At 41.8% G+C, this 24,554-nt stretch overlaps 2 protein-coding genes across 6 annotated transcripts; both read right to left on the bottom strand.

Annotated features, from left to right (window-relative positions):
- Position 1: 1 nt before the first annotated feature.
- Positions 2 to 19,837, bottom strand: PHF6 (PHD finger protein 6). 3 transcript variants are annotated; one of them, XM_075573179.1, is made up of 10 exons: positions 19,683 to 19,837; positions 12,227 to 12,405; positions 11,572 to 11,673; positions 10,866 to 10,999; positions 10,018 to 10,061; positions 9,330 to 9,496; positions 6,798 to 6,941; positions 5,193 to 5,297; positions 4,199 to 4,332; positions 2 to 1,898 (listed from the first exon to the last, which is right to left on the bottom strand). In XM_075573179.1, exons 2-10 carry the CDS (start codon positions 12,362 to 12,364, stop codon positions 1,769 to 1,771), a joined length of 1,098 nt encoding a protein of 365 aa, XP_075429294.1. In that variant the 5' UTR covers positions 12,365 to 12,405; positions 19,683 to 19,837; the 3' UTR covers positions 2 to 1,768. The 3 variants fall into 3 exon arrangements, with proteins under 3 accessions (XP_075429294.1, XP_075429296.1, XP_075429295.1); XM_075573181.1 differs by having other exon boundaries at positions 2 to 1,877; XM_075573180.1 differs by having other exon boundaries at positions 19,599 to 19,813.
- An 835-nt stretch (positions 19,838 to 20,672) lies between these two features.
- CCDC160 (coiled-coil domain containing 160) lies at positions 20,673 to 24,296 on the bottom strand. Of its 3 annotated transcripts, none has more exons than XM_075573176.1 (2): positions 24,197 to 24,296; positions 20,673 to 23,481 (listed from the first exon to the last, which is right to left on the bottom strand). In XM_075573176.1, the coding sequence occupies exon 2, from the start codon at positions 23,456 to 23,458 to the stop codon at positions 22,478 to 22,480; it is 981 nt and encodes a 326-aa protein (XP_075429291.1). In that variant the 5' UTR covers positions 23,459 to 23,481; positions 24,197 to 24,296; the 3' UTR covers positions 20,673 to 22,477. The 3 variants fall into 3 exon arrangements, with proteins under 3 accessions (XP_075429291.1, XP_075429290.1, XP_075429293.1); XM_075573175.1 differs by lacking the exon at positions 24,197 to 24,296 and adding an exon at positions 24,072 to 24,189; XM_075573178.1 differs by lacking the exon at positions 24,197 to 24,296 and adding an exon at positions 24,089 to 24,177.
- Between the last annotated feature and the right edge of the window lie 258 nt (positions 24,297 to 24,554).

Raw genomic sequence — 24,554 nt, 5'->3', positions numbered from 1 at the left:
ACACACAAACACACACACAAACACACACACAAACACACACTCACACACACACACACGTTTTGTATATGTTTTTATTTGTTATCTCAAATTGGTTGATCAATTTATGGGCATTATTTGTCTTGTTTTATTAAATTGTTTATATTTGCTATTGGTCATTTGCACTCGTTTCTTTTGTTTATATGTCAATATGGATTAGGTTTATCCTGATTAGAGCTGCATTTTTCCTTTAATTAATGCATTGTATTAATGATCTATTTTGCGTTCTGCATTCATTATCCACTCTACTACTTCTTTAATTCACCATTCTAATTTGAGCGCTGGTATACTTTTTATGTATGTATATGTACATATACATATATGCATATACATATATTAAAAAAGGGGGAGGGGAAATGGAGTAGGGAGAACTGCACCTTTAAGATAATTGGAAACTCATTCAGAGATTGCCATCCTGATGACTGCATTTCTATTTCACCATTCGTGGAACAGGAATGCACATACACCCTGAATAAAACATCGAAGGCTGCCAGCTTTAGGAAGATGCTACGATAACAAGGTTTCGGTCACAGTTTGGTAGAAGCCCAAAGTGCATTCAGAAGATATATTACATTTACAATAGACGAAAAACAGAGCACAAGCCCTTTGGCACAACTCCCAGCTCCAAGCTGCCGTGCCCACTCATAGCCCAATATGCTGCAAGTCAGGGGTGGGCAACTCCAGTCCTCAAGGGGAGAAAGCGCTTCTTTTAGTGTGAAACGCGTTGGTAGGGCAACGCTATTGCTATTTTTTATCTTGTGACCATTAAATCAATTTTTTATGGAAACCGCACTTTCCTTCTCATGATTATTTTATCAAATGTTGGGTGCTATCAGTAGTGCTCTGTTACTTTTTGCATATCTTTGTATTCTGATGGCCCTTGAGGACTCGAGTTGCCCACTCCTGGTGTAAGGTAAGACTCCCGGAATAGGCATTAATCAGACAAACAAACAGCAGTGTGTTCTATCAGGACCACTGCACTAAACACTGCCCTGCAAGCTTTCAGATTATTTGCAAATGATACCAATGTAGACCTATTTAAAACTCCAAATTTTGGAATTTATTCTGCCTGGAACTAGAAACAAAAAAAATAAAAAGTTGCCATTCATTTGAAAACCAGTCTTGAATTCTGACATTATACACAATGTATAAATATTGTGTAGTAAACTCAAGTGGACAACATTGCTGAACTAAAAACATAGAAATACTGACATGTAAAATAGGTCACTCATTCACAAAATCACATAAACAGGAACATTTTAGGCGGTTTCATTTACAAACGAGATAGTGTGGGGCTATGAAACAAAACAACAAAAAAATCGCGACCAACCACTTTGGGGGGGGGAAGATGAAGAAAATCAGAAAATAATGAAGGGAAAAGGAAATGTTTAAGTGACTACCTTCTCCCTCCTCTTGAACTTACATACATAAACATAAAAAAAAACTGTTACGATGGAGGGGGGGGGGGGGGGGGGAGAAAGGGCTGGATTAAAGAATTTCATTAGCCAAAGGTTGCCCACATGATACTTACAAAATTACCAATTAACAGTTGGAGACCCCCTCCCCAAAAAAAAGACATCTTTCCCATTGCCCTGCAGTCCTTTTCCCCCAATTCTAGATAAAATGCCCTTTTATCTTCGAACTTGACAATCTTCCTGCCTTTCCCCTTCACACATCGGTATGAAGTATTCCCAGGCTCATGGTGCGACCCTTGCAGAATAGCTACAAACGTTTAGTTTCCATTGACCTGCTGCTGGACGCCAGCACAGGGGCCGACGGTTGTGTTCCCCTTGCTTTTGCTCTCGCGTTCTTCATCCTCCTCGTCTCGTTCATCGTTCCCACTGTGATTTTTGCAATAAAGTCTGAGTAAGACAAAACCACATAATATGCTTTGAAACATTTTTTTTTTTTAAAGTGAACACAAAGAAAAGAAAAACGGATTCCCCCATTTTTTATTTTTTTTCCAGTGTCTTATTTTCAAATTACATTCTGACAGGTTTTCTCGAATTTAAGAGCAGAGACAAATATACTGTAAACCCCCACCCCGGTGTCTACTCAACACTTCGCTAGCTGGGTTTGTCGTATAATGCTAGACCAAAAGACGGCAGAAATGCAAGCGCTTTATTTTTTTTGCACCGGATTGAAGCAAGGGGTCTCCAGAGCTGAACCCCATTCATTTCAGCTTTGAGGACCCCCTAAACAAACAAAACAAAGAAAATAACCCCTCCAAAAAGCGCTAACCTACACTAAAACAAATTGATATGTGCTAACGATAATGTGCTAAACAATATGTGTCGTTGTGAACATCAAAGTGAGAACAAAATCTATAACATAAGCAGCTTGGTGACAATATGACAGGCTATTCCAAACCTGGTAACAAAAGTGCACAAACAAATATAAAGTCCCCAGCGCTATAAGTCCAAGATACCGTGACCTTAAAGGAAGTCTCTGATCTTTCAAGATGGTAGTTGGGCTTGATAAAGATGTTTCAGATGGGACGGTGTCTTTGATGTAGATGATTACACCTTCTGAAATATAGATGACAGACACACCTGATTGCGCAGCGTATTTCTACAATCAGATCCCTATCTAAGATAATACAGAATCTTACTCACATGAGTTATGTCTGTAAGTTCATTGGAGAGAATCTGTGGTGGCTCCCCTTCTCCTCTGTTCCTCTCACGAACCCCCGTGTGGAGACAGCTTACTGGGATCAATCACAGTCCTCAATGACGTCAGGGATAGTTCCGTTGCGACACCCCCACCGACGTGAGATAAGATGGGCACAATATGGTGTAGTATGCAATTACTTTATTGGGCTAAACAATTAAACAATGCTTAAAATACACTCACATGGTGCAATGTGGATGATACTCCGCGCTAATGCCGTCCGCAGCTTGCAATTCCTTCCAACACAGCGGGGAGGTATACTGCACACGGACACGCTGTCGACTCGGCGTGTGACGTCAGTGATACAGGAAACCCTCCTCGTGTCAGGACTACAGGTGCTGCGATGGCTCAATTCACTAGGCTCCTCCTCCCAGGGAGTGAATTGAGCCATCGCAGCACCTGTAGTCCTGACACGAGGAGGGTTTCCTGTATCACTGACGTCACACGCCGAGTCGACAGCGTGTCCGTGTGCAGTATACCTCCCCGCTGTGTTGGAAGGAATTGCAAGCTGCGGACGGCATTAGCGCGGAGTATCATCCACATTGCACCATGTGAGTGTATTTTAAGCATTGTTTAATTGTTTAGCCCAATAAAGTAATTGCATACTACACCATATTGTGCCCATCTTATCTCACGTCGGTGGGGGTGTCGCAACGGAACTATCCCTGACGTCATTGAGGACTGTGATTGATCCCAGTAAGCTGTCTCCACACGGGGGTTCGTGAGAGGAACAGAGGAGAAGGGGAGCCACCACAGATTCTCTCCAATGAACTTACAGACATAACTCATGTGAGTAAGATTCTGTATTATCTTAGATAGGGATCTGATTGTAGAAATACGCTGCGCAATCAGGTGTGTCTGTCATCTATATTTCAGAAGGTGTAATCATCTACATCAAAGACACCGTCCCATCTGAAACATCTTTATCAAGCCCAACTACCATCTTGAAAGATCAGAGACTTCCTTTAAGGTCACGGTATCTTGGACTTATAGCGCTGGGGACTTTATATTTGAGGACCCCCTGCTTCATACTTCAGTAGGGGGTGCCAGTAGCAGCTCCGGCTGGGTAGCAGGGTTCTCATTATGGCCGCTTTTCAAAGCTCCCCAGCACCTTGCGGGCCAATAGGAATCCGTGACGTCATCCGGTGCGGCCCACGTGATGTGGGAGCTTTAAAAAAGTAGAGGGATACAAGTAACCCCCTCTCTGGAATCAGGGGGACCCTAGAGCTGAAATGAATGGGGTTCAGCTCCAGAGACCCCCTGCTCCAATCCGGTGTAAAAAATAAATAATAATTAAAAAAGCACTAGGATTGCTCCATTAAAACTACATTTCAGTCCATGGTCGGACACTCCCTACAACGTTTTTCACCGGATGATGGCTGTAGGTTTTATTTGTTTATTGGTCTTCCCTGAATGACTCCTTTCTGCATAGGAAGTGATGAAAATACGCTCAGATGTATATACATTCTTGAACATGTGAAAGGATTCTTACTTGTATATGCCTCGTGACATGTTTTCAATATATTTAGCTTTGTCTTGTACGCCACAGTGATAATGATAGGTCTTCACACAGGCTTTAATTTCACATCCAATGGTTGCGCCGAGAAGACAGCAAAGTGTACACTTCTGTAATGGGGAAAAGAAGAAAATGAACAATATACCGAAGCTATTACAGCAGTGATCTCCTCCCAGAAGCCCATGCGAGTCTAACTTAATGTTAGAGTCTTGCTGGTCCGCTTTAATTTAAAAAAATAAAGTTATTCTAGTGTTTAAAAGCCTGATTTTCTTCATGTCTAAACAAGGTTAGCATGACTTTAGACGGCAATTGAGGAGAACTCCATTTTAACCTCCCGGGCACTTAACATTTTAAATGCTTAGATCTCCTTAATGAAGCATCAGATTGAGGGGGGGGGGGAAGGGGGATGAAAGGGAGTTGGAAAGGGCAAGAAGAACTCCAAAGTAAGTAAAAACAATACAATGCAAATGGAAATTGGCGCGCCTGCTGCTTTAATATATTAACTAAAAGGTGCCGTCTCACTCCGCAACATACACCCGAGTTGTATTATAATGAAGAAAACAAAATACTTGGCCTTTTAACCCTTGCATGTCATTTTTACATTATGTTTTCGGGTCTAGGACACGGGTGGCCAACTCCAGCCCTCAAGGACTATCAACAGGCCAGGTTTTAAAGGACATCTCTGCTTCAGCACAGGTGGCTCAATCCGTGGCTCAGTCAAAGACTGGGCCACATGTGCTGAAGCAGGGATATCCTGAAAACCTGACCGGTTGGTGGCCCTTGAGGGCTGGGAGGTGGCCACCCCTAGTCAAGCAATGTTTGTTAAAACAAATGAGTGGATTTACATCAGTGGTCAGGATAAACAGGGGAAATAAAATAAGCCCCTGAGCGGTGTTTCCCACCTGGAAAAGAAGAGCGTAAAATAACACTGCAAGAAAAAGGTCAACAAAAACCCTCACAAAGTGTATACCATTCGCTTCCCACGCTTCATTTCTTGAATCACAGTTTTGATGTCGAAGTCTCCAAATTCTGCCCTTGATGTTGTTGTGAGCTGAACCGTGCCGGAGGAGAAAAGCTGTCAAATGGAATCGAAAAATGGTTTCAGAAAGCTGCGTCACTGGCTCTGCTGCTCTTCAAGCAGCAACTCCCCCCCCCCCCCCCTCCACCCTGAGAGGCCTATATGAATTTAACATATATTCTGTAATGTTAGTATCTTGTCTCCTGAGCATGTCCTGCTCTCTTTTTCTAAATGTTTTTCTAACGTTAACAAATATGATTTTCCTAATCTCTAGCTTCTAGACCGGGTAGAGGCAACTCCAGTCCTCAAGGGCCACCAACGGGTCAGGTTCTCAGGATATCCCTGCTTCAGCACAGGTGGCTCAGTCATTAGCTGAGCCACTGATTGAGCCGCCTGTGCTGAAGCAAGGATATCCTGAAAGCCTGACCCGTTGGTGGCCCTTGAGGGCTGGAGTTGACAACTCCTGGTGAAGACTGCAATGGGCTCCAGAACACAATACCTTAAACGCTTATATCTCCTGAAGAAAAGCATCAGATTGTACAAATAAAAACAACTTTAGAAAGAGCAATAATCTAATTTTTTTTCTTCCTTTTACAAATGTGAAAGAATTACGACGATCAGGACAGGCTGCTGCTTTAAAACTAACATTTTCAGCTATTTCCCTCACTAATAAACAACTTTGAAAGTATTTGAATGTCAGGCAGAATATTGAAAGTATTTGAATGTCAGGCAGAATATTGAAAGTATTTGAAAGTAGCTGCAGACGCAAATAATATCTCATCTTGCATTCAACGGGGTATGGATGGAAAGGAAGTAAATATAATGACGCCACTGTATAAATCCTTAGTAAGAACAAAACTGGAATAGGGAGCACAGTTTTGGGCACCACACCTTAAAAAAGACATTATGGAACTAGAGTGTGTGCAGAGAAGAGCCATCAAATTAATAAAAGGGATGGACAATCTAATGTATGAGGAGAGGCTAGCTAAATTAGATTTGTTTGCATTAGAAAAGAGGCGTCTAAGAGGGGATATGATAACTATATACAAATATATTCAGGGACAATACAAGAGAGCTTTCAAAAGAACTATTCATCCCAAGGGCAGTACAAAGGACACAGGGTTATCCTGTAAGGTTTGAAGAAAGGAGATTTCACCAGCAACAAAGAAAAGGGTTCTTTAAAAATGTGGAATTCATTACCCATGGAGACTGATGGCAGATTCAATAGATATCTTCAATAAAAGGTCAGACATCTTGTTAGAAAGGTATACAGGGATATAACAAATAAGTAAACATGGGAAGGATGTTGATCCAGGGTGAAATCTAATGACAGTATTTTGATCCAGAGGAATAATGGCAAATACAAATATAGGATAAGTATCTGTCGTCTAAATTTAGCATAGGTTGAACTTGATGTCCTTTTTCAACCTCATCTACTATAATATGAAAAAAGGAAGAGATAATTACTTGCATTTTCCAATTCTGCAATATAACATTATCTTGTGTTGCCATTAGAGACACCACTTAATGACTAACATTTGAAAAAGAAATATGTACCATGCATTTGTAATGAGCAGCTGCCTTTTTTGCATTAAATACATGGAGCTTGCCTCGTGTTTCATTCTCTTCATCGCCCGCATGACAGAACCCACATTTAGGCCGTGTGTCACTCGGACTGCTTCTGTGTGGGGACCTGTCCCTCTGAAAAAAAAAAAAAACAACTGTTAGATGCAAGTCTGGTGCAGGAACTTCCAAGCCAGCGGCTATCAGGCAACTGTATTCCAATCCATGCCGAAATAGGACAACTTGCCGCAGCAAACTCGCCGCCGACCGGCCATCCGCAGCCAGCTCACCGCCACCCGTCTTGCCGCTAAGGTAAGTTATTAAGGTGTTAACTTTAGGGGTTTTAGGGTAAGGGGTTAATCTTTTTAGGGCAAGTGGTAAGGTGTTAAGTGAGGGATTTTAGGGTAAAGGCTCAGATTATGGATTATAGGGTGAGGTTAAGGTTTTTAGGGTGAAGATTAGCGTTAGCATTATGGGTTAAGGTGGTTCTCAACTCCAGTCCTTAAGACCCCCCAACAGGTCAGGTTTTAAAGGATATCCCTACTTCAGAACAGGTGGTTCAATCAAAGACTGAGCCCCTGTGGTGAAGCAGGGATATCCTCAAAATCTGGCCGGTTGGGGGGGGGGTCTTGAGGACTGGAGTTGAGAACCCCTGGGTTAAGGCCAGGACTAAAAACTTTAGAGGTTGTGGGTTACGGTTAGGGGGTTACCTTCGCGGTGAGACGACAGGCAGCGAGTTGGCTGCTCAGTGCGCCTTTACAGTACACATGCATTTAAAGAACTAGAACATCAACTGCGTCTTTCAGTCTGGGAGTTACCGAACATTGTAATGTTAACCCTACAGAGTTGTATATCTATGAAGGAAGTGTGTAGAACTCGCTGGGGCATCATATTTAATCAAAGCATGTTTTCTTGGAGTGTCCATTCTACGGGGTAACATGGTACTATCCTCTCTGAGTAAGAGCATTTTGAAAGTGTAGGCATCAAATATAATTATGTCGGTGTAACAGGGACTTATCCCTGTCTAAAGAAGGCTGCAATAGAAAGCCTGTAGTGGTCTGAGGAATCCAGCAGGGATCTGGTTAATTGTAGCCAAAGTCAATGAACCACCTGGCTAATCAGACATGTAGAAAAGCCTCCTGCTGAACCTGCAGGAGAGAGACTCTTGAGCACAAGGAAGGACTGTGTGCTGCCAGCAAGACACCAGGGACCAGAACGCTATTCCAGGGTGCAGCGAACCCTGGAACCCACCAGAGGCTAGCCCCTCAACGGACACCGACCCAAACCCAGACTCAGAGCCTGACACAAAGAGCCCCTGCTTACAGGTACCTCTTTAGACTTTGGGGTCATAGGTTGGTAAGAGGCATATCCTCGCAGCCCTGCAGATAGGGACTGGGAACGTGAGTTAGCCCTTACAAAGGGATAGCCACTTTATTTTTGTGGTTTTCTGCATTATTTAAAAGTGATGGGCTGAATAAAGCAATGGTTTCATTTCACCATTCATTTACATAAGGCATTATCGCAATAATACACGTGATAACGTAATAGGGGACATAATGGGAATAAGCGCTAGAGATAAAAAGGTGTCCCTGCCCCAAAGAGCTTACAATTTAATTCTAACATTAACAAGTGCTCCCCAAAAAACAGATTCAACACTAATGCGGTAATACAGATCAGGTAACAATGCAAACGTATGTCAGGCTTGCAACTTACTGCACACAGGGTGTGAAATATTGTTTTTTGGGGGCGGTGCCCTCCAAGTTATTGCAGGTGTACAGTTTCCTCTCCCAAAATGTTAATATTTGTCGGCATTTGCTGATTTCAGTTATTTTTCACGCATTCCTTATGTTTTAATTTTTTACATTTCTTTAGTAAACGGTTGAACGGTGTCATTTGACCATGCAATGCCCCTCTGGGCAGCAGAGTGTTATTGGACATATGCACCTTTGCTTTGAACAGAGGAAACCCAGAACACAAACACCTGGCTATGTACGGTTTAAACCAAGGCTGCCTATTTGTAATAAGGAAACACAGCTCGCCCACAGCCTGTCACGGCATGGCTCGTGGCAAGAGATTATGGGGCGCGCACCGGCAGACCGCATCGGTGACTGACCGATCATCGCTGCGCATCCACTATAGGAAATGAGACGCTCTTGATGGAGCCAGGAGGACATTTTTTAGTTGTGGTGCAGCTGTTTTTGGCCAGACAGAACTAGGAGGCTGGCACAAAATGTGGATTATTGGCTGTTACTTTGCACCCTGGCACACCCTAATCTGCTGCAGGATACTCCTTCCAACCATCCCTGGAAGAGCCAATAAATGGTTCTGTTGCTGAACATACTTTATCTTTACATCTGTTTAAGTGCCAAACAGGAAAATAAAAACCGGTTCCACTTTGTGTAGCTACCCGAACACTCCGGGTATCGGGGAACGCTTCACAGTGTTTTCAGAACGCTGCAAAATTGCGGCACCTATTTAAAAAAGCCCAAATCATTTCAAGTTTCAATAGAAGGAAAAACAACTCACAACGGAACAGCTTTCTGTTTCTTCTGTGCAAAGTGAAGATGTCACCCTGCTGTCGTCAGGTTGCCCCCTGGAATTTGTGGTACGCGATTTCCCCCTCGATCCCCTTCCTCTGCCGCGGTGTGGGGACGGCTCCAGCTCATGACGACCAAAGCCTTCTTCTAACTCATCTGATTGAACGTAAGCCAACAGTGAGCGCGGTACAGTATAATTTGTTTTTTTTCAATGTTAAATAGCGTTGGTGACAAAATAGCTTTTATTTAATATGGTATCATGAACGGGATACCTGGAAAGCAGGATGGCCAAAATCAGGTCATTGTGCACTTTTGGGATAAGCCAAGGGTCTGGTCACAATTCAGAAGCAAGGAGGTTTATTAATCGGTTTATTAAGTACATGTAGTCTATCTTTAAGAACAAAGCTCTGGAGAGTGGCACATACATTGGCAAGAACCAAAACATACAATTCCAGTGGAAAATATGGAGCCCAAATCACATCGACAATATTGAAACAAAATGTTGAGTTTAATGTAATCTTAATTGCATGTAAGTTTTGAAGTTTCAGAAAATAAAGACTTATTTCACATCAACATTTACCCCGTTCAGAACGATGAGATGGAAAGGTAACCTTTCCTAATTGTATTCCTCTTAAAGCAGAAATCTGCTAAAAAAAACATGTAAGTTAAAGATTTACCTTCTGAGTTGCGCGTATGTTGCTTATGCTTTCGGCAGACAATCCTATAAGAGACAAAATTGCAACATAACGTGATTGATAATTAAACTGGCACTTTAAATATCAGAGTATTTATTTTTTTGCCTGAACATGCAGGGATATTTTGCACCACACAAGAGGACTTTATAATTCTCATCTCTGAACACTCAAAATCGCTAAATTCTTCATCACTAAAGAAATATCATAAGTCACATCCAGGACAGTATTCAAACCTTCTTCACACATATAATACAGTTTATACCAGAGGTGGTGAACTCCAGTCCCTCAAGGGCTACCAACAGGTCATATTTCCAGGATATCCCTGCATCAGCACAGATGGCTCAATCAGTGGCTCAGTCGAACTATTTGTGCTGAAGCAGGGATATCCTGAAAACATGATCTGTTGTTAGCCCTTGAGGACTGGAGTTGGCCACCCCTGGTAATATAGCATTTCTACATAAGCAAAGCAAGAAAAAAAAGGTCAACATTGTCACGTACGACAAAAACAGCCTTACCCCCGGCCTAAACTATTTTATTCATAGCTTCCAAATCTCTGTGGCCTTCAACCAAGGTTAGTAGCTATTATTTAATCTAGCCGAGGAGTAGACATCTGTAAAACATATGTAAGTATGGAGCATAATACCAAATCTCTCTCTTGGATTGACAATGGGAATACCAGTACACACGCGGAACACATTGTCAGAGATTTATTCTCGGACGATTGGCAAAGGAGCGCCTTGACCTAGCTCCAGTTTATATAGCTGATAAACCCATATTCCACTCATCGTTCAAGCTCTACAAAGATTGAAAGGGAATTAGAATGTCCTTACGTGTACATTCCTTGAGACGGGTTTTCTTTTATTTTAGCTTTGTCGTGCAGAGCGCAGTGGTAATGATAAGACCTGTGGCATTTTTTCACATCGCAACCAATGGTGGCCCCTGGACAATGGCATAGTGAGCACATCTACAGGAGGACAAAAGAAAGGCACATTCATATGATGATACATGCAACATACGTTACCAAAATAGTCAGTAACGGTAAGTGCAGCACAATCCATCATACACTCGTTTAAAAAGTGTATTTTTTTTGTATCACTTTCTTGATATGGTCAATTTTTTATTAAGGGCTTTTTGAAGAATTGTGATATATGTTTCCACTTAGATTAAATGGGAATAAAAAAAGTGTGTCTAAAGACACAAACCAGAGAGTGACTTTGTGACGTAGGCTGACTCCAGGAAGAATCCAACATAATTGTATTTATCAAGAGTGTTATTGCTCAGCTGTAAATGTATATATATGGATTGTATTTACAGTGTTCCCCCTGCAACACCCTCCCTTATCTGCTAAGGATGGTTTGACATGATGTACCACCTTTCCCCCTCTTATTTTGTACACACACCCTCCCCACCCTAGTATTTTCGCAATAAAAATGTTCATGGGGAAAAGAAATAAATAAGATTGTATACACGCACGTTGTCCTTAAAACAAATAATAATGCTCCTTATGAGAATAGGTAATCAGAAGCAGGAACTTACCAATTTTCTGCCTCTTTTCAGTTCCTTTTGTATATCTTCTATTGAAAATCCGCCAAGATTTTCGCTGTCAGATTGTGATGATACCAGAGCTGATGAAAATAGCTGAAGAACAAAAAAGTATTTGTTGTGATTCTTACTGATAAAAATAGCCACATCTTCAGAACTTATACTCTCAGAACCGGCAGTTTACAGCATTTGTATTTATGTAAGCAGCTGGAATACTCGCGATCTTTTAAATATCTGATGACCTACATTTAGGCAACTAAGACAAAGAGAAGATATATCTTCAATTAGATTGTAAGCTCTTCGGGGCAGGGACTCATTTTCCTAATGTTACTTTTATGTCTGAAGTGCTTATTCCCATTGTGTTATTTGTTATTTATATTATGTCACGTGTATTACTGCTCTGAAGCGCCATGTACATTAATGGTAATATATAAATAAAAGGTATACATACATACACACAGATCATTTCCCCAAGAAAAACAAAGCTGGAGATTGTTTTACACAAGTCAGGCAGTGTAGGTATCGGCTTTAGGTAAAAGCAAACTCCTCCCATACAGTAATAAGAACATTCAGAGCAGAACTGGGATCTGATCCTATTTTTGTCATGTTATCCATTCACAAGGTAACAGGTTTTCTACGTGGTACTAACCATACATCTGTGATGTGCTGCCACCTTCTGGTTACTTGACATCAGTAACTGTCCACATTCCTTTTCTCTGTTGGATCTGCATAAGCCACATTTGCGTTGCCTTGAGGAGCCTTTTTTCTGTCCGACGGAGCCAGACATGGTGTGTTACTCACAAAGGACACTTGCGTTTGCACAAGACACTACAGAGAGAGAAGAAAGAAAATAATACTGTTGGGAACAATAACTATGACCCACATTATTCCATCCGAGATTAATAAACCGCTGTTATCAATAATAAGTGATGAATCTGCACTTCTGCAATAAGGCCCATGTATGAACTAACTGCCCCTTTTACGGCCTGTCTATTTTGTTTGTGTGTAATTTGAAGGTTATTGGATGTTGAATTAACACATACAGTTAAACAGATTGCATTTCTTTAGTCACAAATAAATAACACAAGTACAAAAATATTGTCAACAAATTGGATACTAATCACAAGTACAATACCCCGATATCTTGGAACTGGCTCAGTTTATGAGGTTTCATATCAAATAGAAATAGGTCATATTAAATTAGGGTAATCTAAAAAGCAAAAAAAAACAAAAGAGGAGTACCAAGGAAAAGTAACAGATACTTAATCTATGTATGTTGAGCTCAATGAAGTGAAGTGAAGCTACGACTGCCAGTTATACAGTATATAAATGAAATACATCAATTGAAATAAATTGATTAATTATTTATAAATTCAAGATCTGAAAATAGTGTATTAGTGTTTAGTACATACAATATTAAGTGAATATATAAGAACGTGCAATCTATGTAAAAACAAACAATACACACCACATAAAACATTAAAAAACCAGTCCCTTAAATGTCCAATGTATAGAGAACGCTTCAGGTAGAGGGGTGGTGGGCAAGCCTTTCAAAGCGATGAAACACATCCAAAAATGAACCTAAAAGGAAAGAAGAGAGAAAGCGCACGGGCCATAGCGTAAAAATACATTAAATGGAGGGGAATAAGGAGGGAGGGAAAAAGACTCACTCACAAGGGTAAGTAAAAATCTGGCAATTGTGAATACAAATATCACCGCCAACTGTACGAGTCCGCGGTGATGATCCTCTCTAAATGCAGACAGCAGCCTGCAGGAACCGGGACACGTCTCCAGCCGCACTCCGGAAACTCCAGACTCTGCCCGCAGAGGATTTCAAATCTCGCGGCTTCCAGCTAAGCTCCAAGTGCGATTCAGCCAGCACCGCGATCCTGCGTGATGACGTCGTAACGTCGTTCTTGGACTCCTGACGCATTTCGTCACCGTTAAGCGACTTTTTAATAATAATTTTTTCAAAGGAGTATGCAAAATAGTTCATGGGCATGTTTATATATACCCCATAGGTAGCCTAGCAACCCATACATAGCGCTGATTCAATCGTTGGCTGATTGCAGCAATAGCAAAAGTTAAAAAGCTAAAGGTTACATGTGATCAGCATACAAAGTAATGGCACAGTGCATCTATCCAAAAAAAACAAACATTGGATGTGTAATGAAAAAAAGCTATGATATATATTAACTCACATTAATTGAAAACAATAAAACAACAACATATTTACTCTCAATAATGAACATAAAAAATGTATCACAATTATTTCTACAAAAGTGCAGGGGGAATTAAGGACACTCCATGTATATCATGCATTGGTAATATGCTAAAACACATCAATAGACCAATGTAAGTATAATACAACTAAATTAATAAACATGGTTGTAAAGGTTGTGTGTGCTCTCTCTTCTTTTCTTTTAGATTAATTTTTGGATGTGTTTCATCCCCTTGAAAGCTGCCCTACACCTGAAGCGTTCTCTATACATTGGACATTTAAAGGGACTGTTTTTTCTGGTTTATGTTGTGTGTATTGTTTGTTTTTACATTGATTGCCCGTTCTTATATATTCACTTATTAATACAGTATATACTAAACACTAATACACTATTTTCACATCTTGAATTTATAAATAATTTAAAATTAATCAATGTATTTGAATATATATATATATATAAATATATATATATATATATACACAGCTGAACCCCGTTATAGCGCGGTTTTCACGTGGCTCCCGTTTAAAAAAAATTTTTTTGCACACTGCACTCTCCACACACTGCCAGCACACACTGCCAGCACACACTGCCAGCACACACTGCCAGCACACACTCTACACTGCACACTGCTCACAGCACACACTCTCACTGCACCACTGCACACACTCTCACTGCACCACTGCACACACTCTCACTGCACACACCGCACTCACCCTCACCGCACACACACATCACACAACACTCGCAGCACACTCTCACATCACACAGCTCTCACAGCACACTCTCACAGCACTCACAACACACTCTCACAGCACACTACACCACACCTCCCACTCCCCCTCCCTACCTTTGGTGTCGGCTGCTGAGATCGGAGCGGAGCTGGCATCAGGAGGAGGGGGGGGGTGTCGGGAGGAGGGTGAGTGAGGAGCAGGCTGGGACTCGGAGGGCTGCGTGGGCTATGCCGCGGAGGGCCGGTAGGTGTGGGGGCCTGGGGGGGAGGGGGAAATGGATGCCGGTGGTGGGAGGTAAGGAGCAGGTTGCGGCTGGACTCGCCGTTGCTAGGGGACGTGTAGGGCTTCCGGCCACCTCTTCCTTCCCTCCTCACTCCCTCCCGATCAGACACGCGGCGGCCATTTAAAAAAAAAAAAAAATAGCGCGACCCCGGTTCTAGCGCGGTCGGATCGGGTGGCCCCCGAGGACCGCGCTATAACGGGGTTTAGATATATATATATATAGCGCTACTATTTTTCTTTTTTCTTTGCTCACTAATCACCTTTTTAGTAGCAGCTTGTCAAATTTATCAGTTCCTATTAAGTGAAATTTACATTCCGTCAAGATGATGAAAAAGCTAGAGAGAAGTATTAGAAAAATCACGCTCAAAAGGCATTTCAATATTTTAGACATTAAAAACAAATCTAATTCGATAAATAAATCATGACACGGTGTAACATGTCATGTGTTGTTGTTCATCTGAGGTTGTATTTATCTAATTTTAAGACCTGCTAAGGAGCAGATGATTGTCATTATGTCCTATGTAAAACCATAGAATTCATTAAAGAGGGTGTACTTTCTTTTTCACACAACTGTACATGGAGTGTCCTTAATCCCCCCTGCACTTTTGTAGAAATAATTGTGATACATTTTTTATGTTCATTGAGAGTAAATATGTTGTTGTTTTATTGTTTTCAGTTAATGTGAGATAATATATATCATAGATTTTTTCATAACATATATCCAATGTTTGTTTTTTTTAGATAGATGCACTGTGCCATTACTCTGTATGCTGATCACATGTAACCTGTAGCTTTTTAACTTTTGCTATTGCTGCAATCAGCCAAATGTATGGTTTGCTAGGCTACCTATGGGGTATATATAAACATGCCCATGAACTATTTTGCATACTCCTTTGAAAAAGTCTCTTAACAGTGACGAAATGCGTCAGGAGTCCAAGAACGACGTTACGACGACACAACGTCATCACGCAGGATCGCGGTGCTGGCTGAATCGCACTTGGAGCTTAGCTGTCTGGAGTTTCCGGAGTGCGGCTGGAGACGTGTCCCGGTTCCTGCAGGCTGCTGTCTGCATTTAGAGAGGGTCATCACCGCGGACTCGTACAGTTGGCGGTGATATTTGTATTCACAATTGCCTGCTTTTTACTTACCCTTGTGAGTGAGTCTTTTTCCCTCCCTCCCATTTAATGTATTTTTTATGCTATGGCCCGTGCGCTCTCTTCTGTCCTTTTAGATATAGATAGATCAAAAACAAATACTTTATACCGTTCTGTGGCTGACAAAATGCTTTTATTTGTGCACGCTTTCGAGATCTATTCTTCGGGCAATGTATCTCAAAAGCTTGCACAGATAAAAGCATTTCATTAGCCACAGAACGGTATACACACACACACACTTTTTTATCTGGACTAACAATTGATATTATAAGACAAGCTTACAACAAACTCTTGAAAGCTTCTTATATCAATTGTTAGTCCAAATAAAAAACAGTTATCACCTATTACTGGAGTACTCATTTACTCTGCGCTATTGCTCAAGAAACTTTAAGTTTATATTAATTGTCATAACGGCGGGGATGCACTATTGGTAATTAATATGGACACAAAGACATTTACCAATGTAGATGAATGCAGTGCTCCTCCCTTTATTTGTATCTGCTGTAAAATCAATATTTGTTTTCAGTTTTCATTACGGGCAAAATAGATGTCCTAAAAGGTACTTGTCTGCCAATATTTTATCTGTTCTCTTCTTGCAACCGCCTGCTTTTAAGTGCTTACGTTTATTTCTATTCAGGCTACTTATGTCTGGAATGATTATGCTGTTCTCACCGTGACTAACGCTATGCACCATGAAAAGAACAGTGACACATCACAACGGATGTTTTGGAAATGGTGTTGTAAGCTCATTCCACCCATTATTGTCAGGACTAATGTACTTAGGAGCACATTTATCAAGTGCTGTGAGAGTTATCGCAGCGGTACTCAACTCCAGGTCATCAAGCCACCCCCCCACAACATGTCAGGTTTTCAGGATATCCCAGCTTCAGCACAGGTGGCTCAGACTGATTGAGTTATCGCACGATAACCTGTACCGAAAGTGAGGTAAGCATATAAAATGTAACACAAAGCAGTATTATTTTCACCTCTTTGGATCACAAAACACTTCATTTTCACTATTAAATGTAGAAGCGGAATGTACCATTAGTTTAGCAATCAGCAGGTTGACATACGCTCTTGGGGTGTTTACTATGCTGAACCCATGATCCTAAGTGGCGAATCCTTTCAGTCATGTATAAGAAATTAATTCTACTAGTATCAGAGTTGTTAAGTGCAATATGAACAAAATTTAAAACAATTGGGGATTTATCTCATCATCCAATGTTGTCTTATTTGCACCAAATAACATGCAGGTGTCTGACATCTGCCAAATACAAGTGATATATGGTAAATGGCTCTTCCACCAAATCCATAATGCCACTACTCTCTCTCACCTGTCTAAAGAAACCCAATGTTTCATATGTATAAATACATACACGTTTGATTACTTGGATACCGTTTACAACTCATATGGCTCACGGCAAAATCAAACTGACCTAAAATGTAAGCATTTTTTGTTTAAATATGTGTATATATATATATATATATATATATATATATATATATATATATATATATATATATATATATATATATATATATATATATATATATATATCTCTGTAGATTGTAAATTATTTCGTGTAGAGATATCCTAAAGTGTTCCATAACTATTTGCTATATGATTTGAATTGTGGGACATAAGCTTGTAATTCTGCATTTACACGCGTTCCATATTTAAACCATAATGTTTATGATTTTTGTTAATGAACATAAAATTAGGGAAGCCGATAACACTTGTGGTTAAACAATCTCTGAAAATGAACATGCTGCACTGCACCTCTTCTTGCTTCCGATCTCGCTGCAGTACTTTCTAATTTAAAATAGTCCCAGCACACATACTGTACTCTTTCCAAGTACAGTACTACACATTTATTTTGCGTACTGCCTTCTAACCCACAGAAACACAGAACAGAGGAACCTTATCAGATGTGGTTTGTATCTGAAGTGACAGGAGAAATATATTTAGCATTTAGCAGTCACTACATAATGCTATATATTAATTTATACTTATTTTCAAGGGTATGGCCCCCCACATGCACTGCTCCTTTTTACTACACTATTCCCCTCTGTCCCATCCTGATACTGCTCATGACACCTCTGCTCAACCCTCTCTTTATACCAAGTTTTTTCCCACATCTCGGCTTTGTGACAACCTGCAACACACACCCCACGACACCAAGCCACCCCCTCTGATTTCAAGATTGTGCAGTCAGCTCCCCACCCCACAAATACATCTCCTTTGTATCCCCCCTTCTTAAACTGTTCCCATCCACACTATCCCCCCTCCTTACATCGTTACCATCCCCTATCTAGCCCAACCTTATTACATTGTGCTGTCCTCTCTATTCCCACACAATGCCATCCCCTTTTACTGACCCTAGCTACACTGTTTTCTTCTCTCTCAAATTCTTATTACAACACCCAGATCCCTTTTCTATACAGGCAGCCCTCGTTTTACAACGCTTCGTTTTACAACGAATGGCTTATCCAGCGCTGTGCAATGCATACCTATGTTCATTTTTACAACGCCAAAACGGCTTATCCAACGCTCTTACGACGCTTTGCAACATTGTTTATGTGTACGTATATATATATATACACACATACACAACGCTGCAAAGCGTCGTAAGAGCGTATATATAATATTATACTATATAATATATTATTTATGTTATATTATATATAATACAGTATATACACTATATAATTTATGTGTGTGCTCCATATCTTATTGCCTGCGTAAAATATTTGGTGTATTTTAGTGTTAAAAATGCCTTCAAGAACGGAACCTTTCATTTAAACAGTGTTCCCATGGGAAAACGTGTTTCGCTTTACAACGTTTCGCTATCCAACGCCATTTTGAGTAAAGCATTGTGTCGGATAACTGAGGACTGCCTGTACTCATAACACTGCACCCCACACACTATTCCTAAACTCCCCCCTCATTACACCACTATACTAGCTCCATGCCCTATACACAGCCCCCCAACCCTCTTGATGACACACGCTACCATGCCCCCAACCCCCTTGATGATGATTCTACACTGTTCACAACCCCATTGAAGGCACCCTCTACCCTGCCCCATACCCACTAAATGACTCTAACCTGTCCCCAACCACCTTAATGACTCTAACCTGCCCCCCAACCACCTTAATGATTCTACACTGTTCCCCAACCTCCTCAATGCCACCCTCTACACTGGCCCTCAATGCCACCCTCTACACTGCCCCTCAGATCCCTCGATGCCACCCTCTACACTGCCCCTCATCCCCCTTGATGCCACCCTCTACACTGCCCCTCATCCCCATTGATGCCACCCCCTACACTGCCCCAAACCCATTGATGCCACCCCCACACTGTCCCTCAACCCCTTGATGATATGCTCTACCCTCATTGTGCCTTCACCATGCCACGCTGTATCCTGTCACCCCCTAATTACACAGCACTATAGCAGCTCACTGCACCCTCCCTCACTGTAAAGCTCGTCTCCCCTCACAACACTGCACTATACCCTCCCAATAAAACCATTCCCCCCCCCCTCCCCTCACAACACGGTACTGTACCCTGCCTCAATGTAAAGATCTTATTCCCCTCCTTATACTGCGCCATGCCCCCCCCCCTCATTCACCACAATGGTGTCCGTTGCTTCCCTCGTCCTCCAGGCTTCCGCGCGTTAATAGCAGGCGAAGCTAGGTCCCTGGGACACACTCACCCGCCGCCCCGTCACCCTCTTGTTGTTTTGCCCGGAACAGCTCCGTTACTAGACGTTTTCCCTTTCATTCGGCGACGTCCCTGCGCGCTGACATCACGCGCGCGGCGGGAACCAACGTCACTTAACTTCTCCTAACTACTCCACCCCCTGCGTCTTACGTCACTCCGCTTCAAACTGTCGATGCCAACTGTAAGTTTTTTTTTGTTTTTTTTTTCAATAAACTTTATTGTAACAAAAATAATAACAATGAACAGATAATAGTAATAGGAGGGGTTTGCAATGTGGCCTTTGAGACACGAATAGAAAAGGACACCCTAAAGAAACTCTAATTTAGGAGGTTTCATGGGGGAATCAGTGTGATCTCCTCTTCCACAGAAATGCAAGGGGGGGGGGGGTATTTAATTTTTTTAAATCAAGAAGAAAAAAAAGCTTACCTTAACTATCAGCCTGCTTAATCTTAACACTTTCACTGCCAGAGGGGTCTGCAATGGTAGGCAGCCCTGGCAACGCAAAAGGTTACTATAGCCCTGATAACATTGATGGGGGGGGAAGAGAGGGGTGTGTATATGTATATCTCTATCAGGGGGGCGCAAACTGTCTGTGCTACGCCCCTCCTGCCTGCCAGCTCCTATGCTTGCGCCCCACCCCATTACCCAGCATCAAATGACACACGGGGTCACGTGACCCCCGTCGCGTCATTTACCGTGTGTTGCTATGGCGATGCATGTCACATGACCCCGCGAAAGGCAGGTGAAGTGTCCCCCCCCTCCTCCATTTTGCGCACCCCTGGTATAGATGATACTTTCTAATGACTCAAATTACTGGAGACCCAAGTCAGGGTTGCTCAAATCCAGTCCTCAAGCACCCATCCTCCTCTCCCCCCCGCACCCCAACAGGGCTGGTTTTCAGGATATCCTTGCTTCAGCATAGGTGGATCATAGGCCTGTGCTGAAGCTGAGATATCCTGAAAACCTCACCTGTTTGTAGGTTGGGTGGGGGGGGGGGGGGGGGAAGACTTGAGCACCACAGATATAAGGGTTAGTGCTAAATAATATGGCAACCTAATGAGAAAGTACTGGAGTTCAAAGAGTAAGAACACATTGATACAAACAACACAGATGTAATGCAGTCTCACTGCGGCCAGAGTGCACTAATGAAAAACACGATATACATCTCACTGAATCTGCCATGCTAAAATACTCTGTAAATAATCATTGGTGTCAAGGGTCAAGGGTCTAATGATTTTAATCACACCAATGAAGGAATTGGTAACATTTCTTTGCTTTTATTTATAATGGAAAAACGGGGATGGGGAGGTATTGGTCATTTCTCCTCTACTCCAACGATAAAAGTAATACGATTTACTCACAGGCCTGACAAATATTAGGATGGGAGACATGTAAGGGCAGTAAAACCCAACAGGTTACCCTGTTAACAGACATGTGCCAAGACTAACATTACCCATTTTTACATTTACCTAATTGAATATATTGCCATCATAGTTTTAAATACACACAGTAATTTGCTAATATAGTTTTGTTCTGATGTAGATAGATCTTAGGGCGTGACCCCGCTGCCTACTACAGCGTCCGCTGTGGCGGACGATGCACGCACGAGAGCCCTCCCCTCAATGGCGCCGGGCCCGCTGCGAGGGGGGGCTGCTGCACTGATGCGAGAGCTGCTCCTGCTCTCAATAGAATTGAGAGCAGGACTCGCGTCGAGCGATACGGCACACCCCCCGGCGGTTCAGCCAATGAGGGCGAACCTGCCGGGTAACGTCATGGCCGCGCCCCCGTCACTCCCCCCCCCCCCCCGGTCTCTCTTCCTGCAGACCAGGTAATCGGCTGCACGCGCCGCCAATCTCGCGGGCGCGCGTTGCAGCTAAGTTACCGGGGTCTTAGCCTAAAGCAGATGGGACACCTTTAATGGCCAATTCACAGTTAAAGAGTACAAGCTTGCATGAGCAATATTTAATTTTTTTTACCTTGAAGAATGTTTACCAAAAAAAAAAAAAAAGGAGAAACAGAAGTGGTCCTGAAAGTATGCACGCTTTATCCATTAAACCAGGGATGACCAACTCCAATCCTCAAGAGCTACCAACAGGTCAGGTTTGCACGATATACCTGCTTCATTCATAATAACAGCCACTGATTGAGTTACCGTGCTGAAGCAGGGATATCCTAAAAACCTGACCCGTTGGTAGCCATTGAGGACTGGCGTTTGCCACCCCTGGTTTAAACGTATCACTTCTAACTTACTTTTCTCCTGTGTACTCGACGGGCTAAATGAAGGCGTGCATATGAAACATTCTTCTGAACCAAATAATTCAGAATCCATCCTTTATGATTTCACACCCCGCGACGTCACTTCACTTAGTGTGGTGTGTTTCCATGTATAGTCACAACCTAGCACTCAAATAACAAGAAATTGTATTTAAAAGATACAACTTTGAGCATTTTTTAAAAATGTTTCATAGTTCAAGATTTTTTTTAACCACTTTTTTGGCACACAATACTCCAAAAAGGACCTTGACAAATCTGACATAATATACAATGCATTCTGCTTTCTTCACAAAAGCAGTTAAGTCATCATACACAAATCATTAAAAAAAAATGGCCCTGTCATTTCAAAAGTTGCAGTAACTTGTGATTTGTTAGGCAAAACTAAAACGTGCTGATCATTTTGTTTATGGAAAGGAGACTGCAGCCTAAACATCCAGCACACAGAATGTACACTTCTACCACTAACAAAGTTGCATCTAGTTTTATGATTATTAAATACCAGGGAAGAATTCATTAGGGTGTCTTTTTTATGCAGTTTGGCAGAATATTCAGCTGCACAAAGTTAGAAGTTGTCGTCGATATGGAAGAAAAATGTTTCCTAAGTAACTCCAACGCTACAAGGTCCCGGCCATGCTGGATTTTCCCATTATTCATTTCTTCTTTGATAGTCTCCATTTCCCTAAGCAACTTGTTGATTTCTAAACGATATTTCAGTTTTGCCTTTTCTATGGAAGCTGCACTTTTAAGCTCCTGTTGTTGTTTTAAAGTCTTTAATTCCTGCTCCAGGTCCCTATTGTTCAACTCCAACTCCTGAATTTGTTGTCGAGCCTTCATCACTTCCTTATTAAGACTGCACAACATCACACATTTTCCGTGAAGATCTTTTTTAAAGGCCTGAAGTTCTGCGTCTTGTTTTGACCTGTCTTTTTCCATCTGTTTTAACAGGACACTTTTACAATCGCTCTCCCTTCTGGAAATTGTAAGCGCTTCTTTTACAGCTTCAAGTTCTTTTTCAGTGGTCTTGTGTGCGGCTTTCAGCTCAGATATCTCAATCTTACCTACATTAAGCTGAAGTTTCAGACGAGCCCCTTCAGACTGCTTCTTAGTCATTTCATGTCGTAAGGCAGATAGTTCATCTCCAGTCCATATACAATGCTCACCGCGATCAGCAGTACCTGGAAGAACCACATTTACTCTCATACAAGAGGCACATGTCCCATGCTGGTCAGTGATGCACCTTTTCTGTTCAGCGGTTTGCTCCGATTTATAATCTCGAACAATCAATTTAGACAAAAACTCCTTTCTTTTAAGTTTTTGCGATTCTTGAGCTTTACCAAGTGCAGCATGGTAAATTTTTTCCACTCTTTTGGCTCTCTCCTTGGCCAGTTTTTCTGATATCAGTTGATCCGGCTCAAAAGTCTGATGGAAGAAATCATCTGTACTAAAATGTGGGGTAAATAAATCTTCAACCCAATGCTTTTCTTCGACTTCCATCCTTCAGCAATTTAGCTGCGGATCTAAAACAAAATTCTTAGGTCAGTCCGATATCGATGTTACAACGTATCCTTTTGGCTAATGCACTGGTTTAATCCAGGAAACAATGCTTTTCACCAATATATCCATTTAACGCAAAAGAAAGGGTATTATATTTAACTCTATAGCAAACTCAGACCTACCAATCAAGCCTCACAGTGATGTGTTAAGATGTAGAGAGCATCAACCGTGATCTTTATTTCTTATCAATAGTTCAATCTGGAAATGCACAGTTTAGAAAACAAATTGCACTTGCAAAATGTGGTTAAAGATCAAGCACAAAATATCCAATATTTAAATAGGAGTTCATTTTTTTTGTTTTGTCACTTTGTGCAATATGCTTACATCACATGAGGATATCACTGTGTAAAAAGGTTGGTTTATATTGTAATTGTAATAATAATAAGCCATTATCCTCTCAATGCATATATGTAACATCTCTGCTGTTAGAGACAATTAGAAAAAACAACCACTTGTAGCTATCTCATAAACTTGTTCATAGCACAAATGCATGTATAATCTACCTGCTATGTCCTCTGCTAGTTAATACAGGAATACTTGCTATGGCATTTACCTGTGCAGAGTTATTACCTCTTCTGTGCTTCTTTCTGGTGCTGTGTACAACTACTGCTGACTACGCATGCGCAGAATCCGTCCTGCATCTAGCGTTCAGGAAGTGGAAACGTGCTTTTTACCTACCAACCGAGAAGCAAGCAGCACCTGTCTGCGACCACGTGCTCTCCAAATACCCAATCAGATGTGAGCTGGGAGGCGCGGTCGCAAGCTCGTGGGTACCTAAACGCTCAGTGCGCCTGCGCAACTAGACGTCGCGAATTGGCGTCACCTAACTGTCGAGGGGTGCGTCACGTGGTTAATACGCAGGTAATACGCGCTGCTTTGTTGTTCAGTGTGGTTGTGGGCAGATGAGATTGAGGCACTCGGCAGCCATCTTTGGTACTGGAAGTAAGTCACAGCGACCCCTACTGTACATACAGGAGCACGAAGACAAACATGCACAAGTCTCCACCTCCAAGTCTGAATTAACAAGGAACTACAT

Source organism: Ascaphus truei, chromosome 16 (assembly GCF_040206685.1).
Source record: "Ascaphus truei isolate aAscTru1 chromosome 16, aAscTru1.hap1, whole genome shotgun sequence".
In the NCBI taxonomy this organism is placed as follows: Eukaryota; Metazoa; Chordata; class Amphibia; order Anura; family Ascaphidae; genus Ascaphus; species Ascaphus truei.
This window is presented reverse-complemented; position numbering and strand designations above follow the sequence as displayed.

What these genes read in the sequence shown, in the direction of transcription:
- CCDC160 (XM_075573176.1), bottom strand. Translation starts at nt 23,458, where the DNA reads ATGGAAGTCGAAGAAAAGCATTGGGTTGAAGATTTATTTACCCCACAT.
- PHF6 (XM_075573179.1), bottom strand. Translation starts at nt 12,364, where the DNA reads ATGTCTGGCTCCGTCGGACAGAAAAAAGGCTCCTCAAGGCAACGCAAA. An exon ending in TGAAAAGAGGCAGAAAATTG is followed by an intron (nt 11,000 to 11,571) that starts GTAAGTTCCTGC and finishes GTCCTCCTGTAG; the next exon opens with ATGTGCTCACTATGCCATTG. An exon ending in ATGTCACGAGGCATATACAA is followed by an intron (nt 1,899 to 4,198) that starts GTAAGAATCCTT and finishes TGTCTTACTCAG; the next exon opens with ACTTTATTGCAAAAATCACA.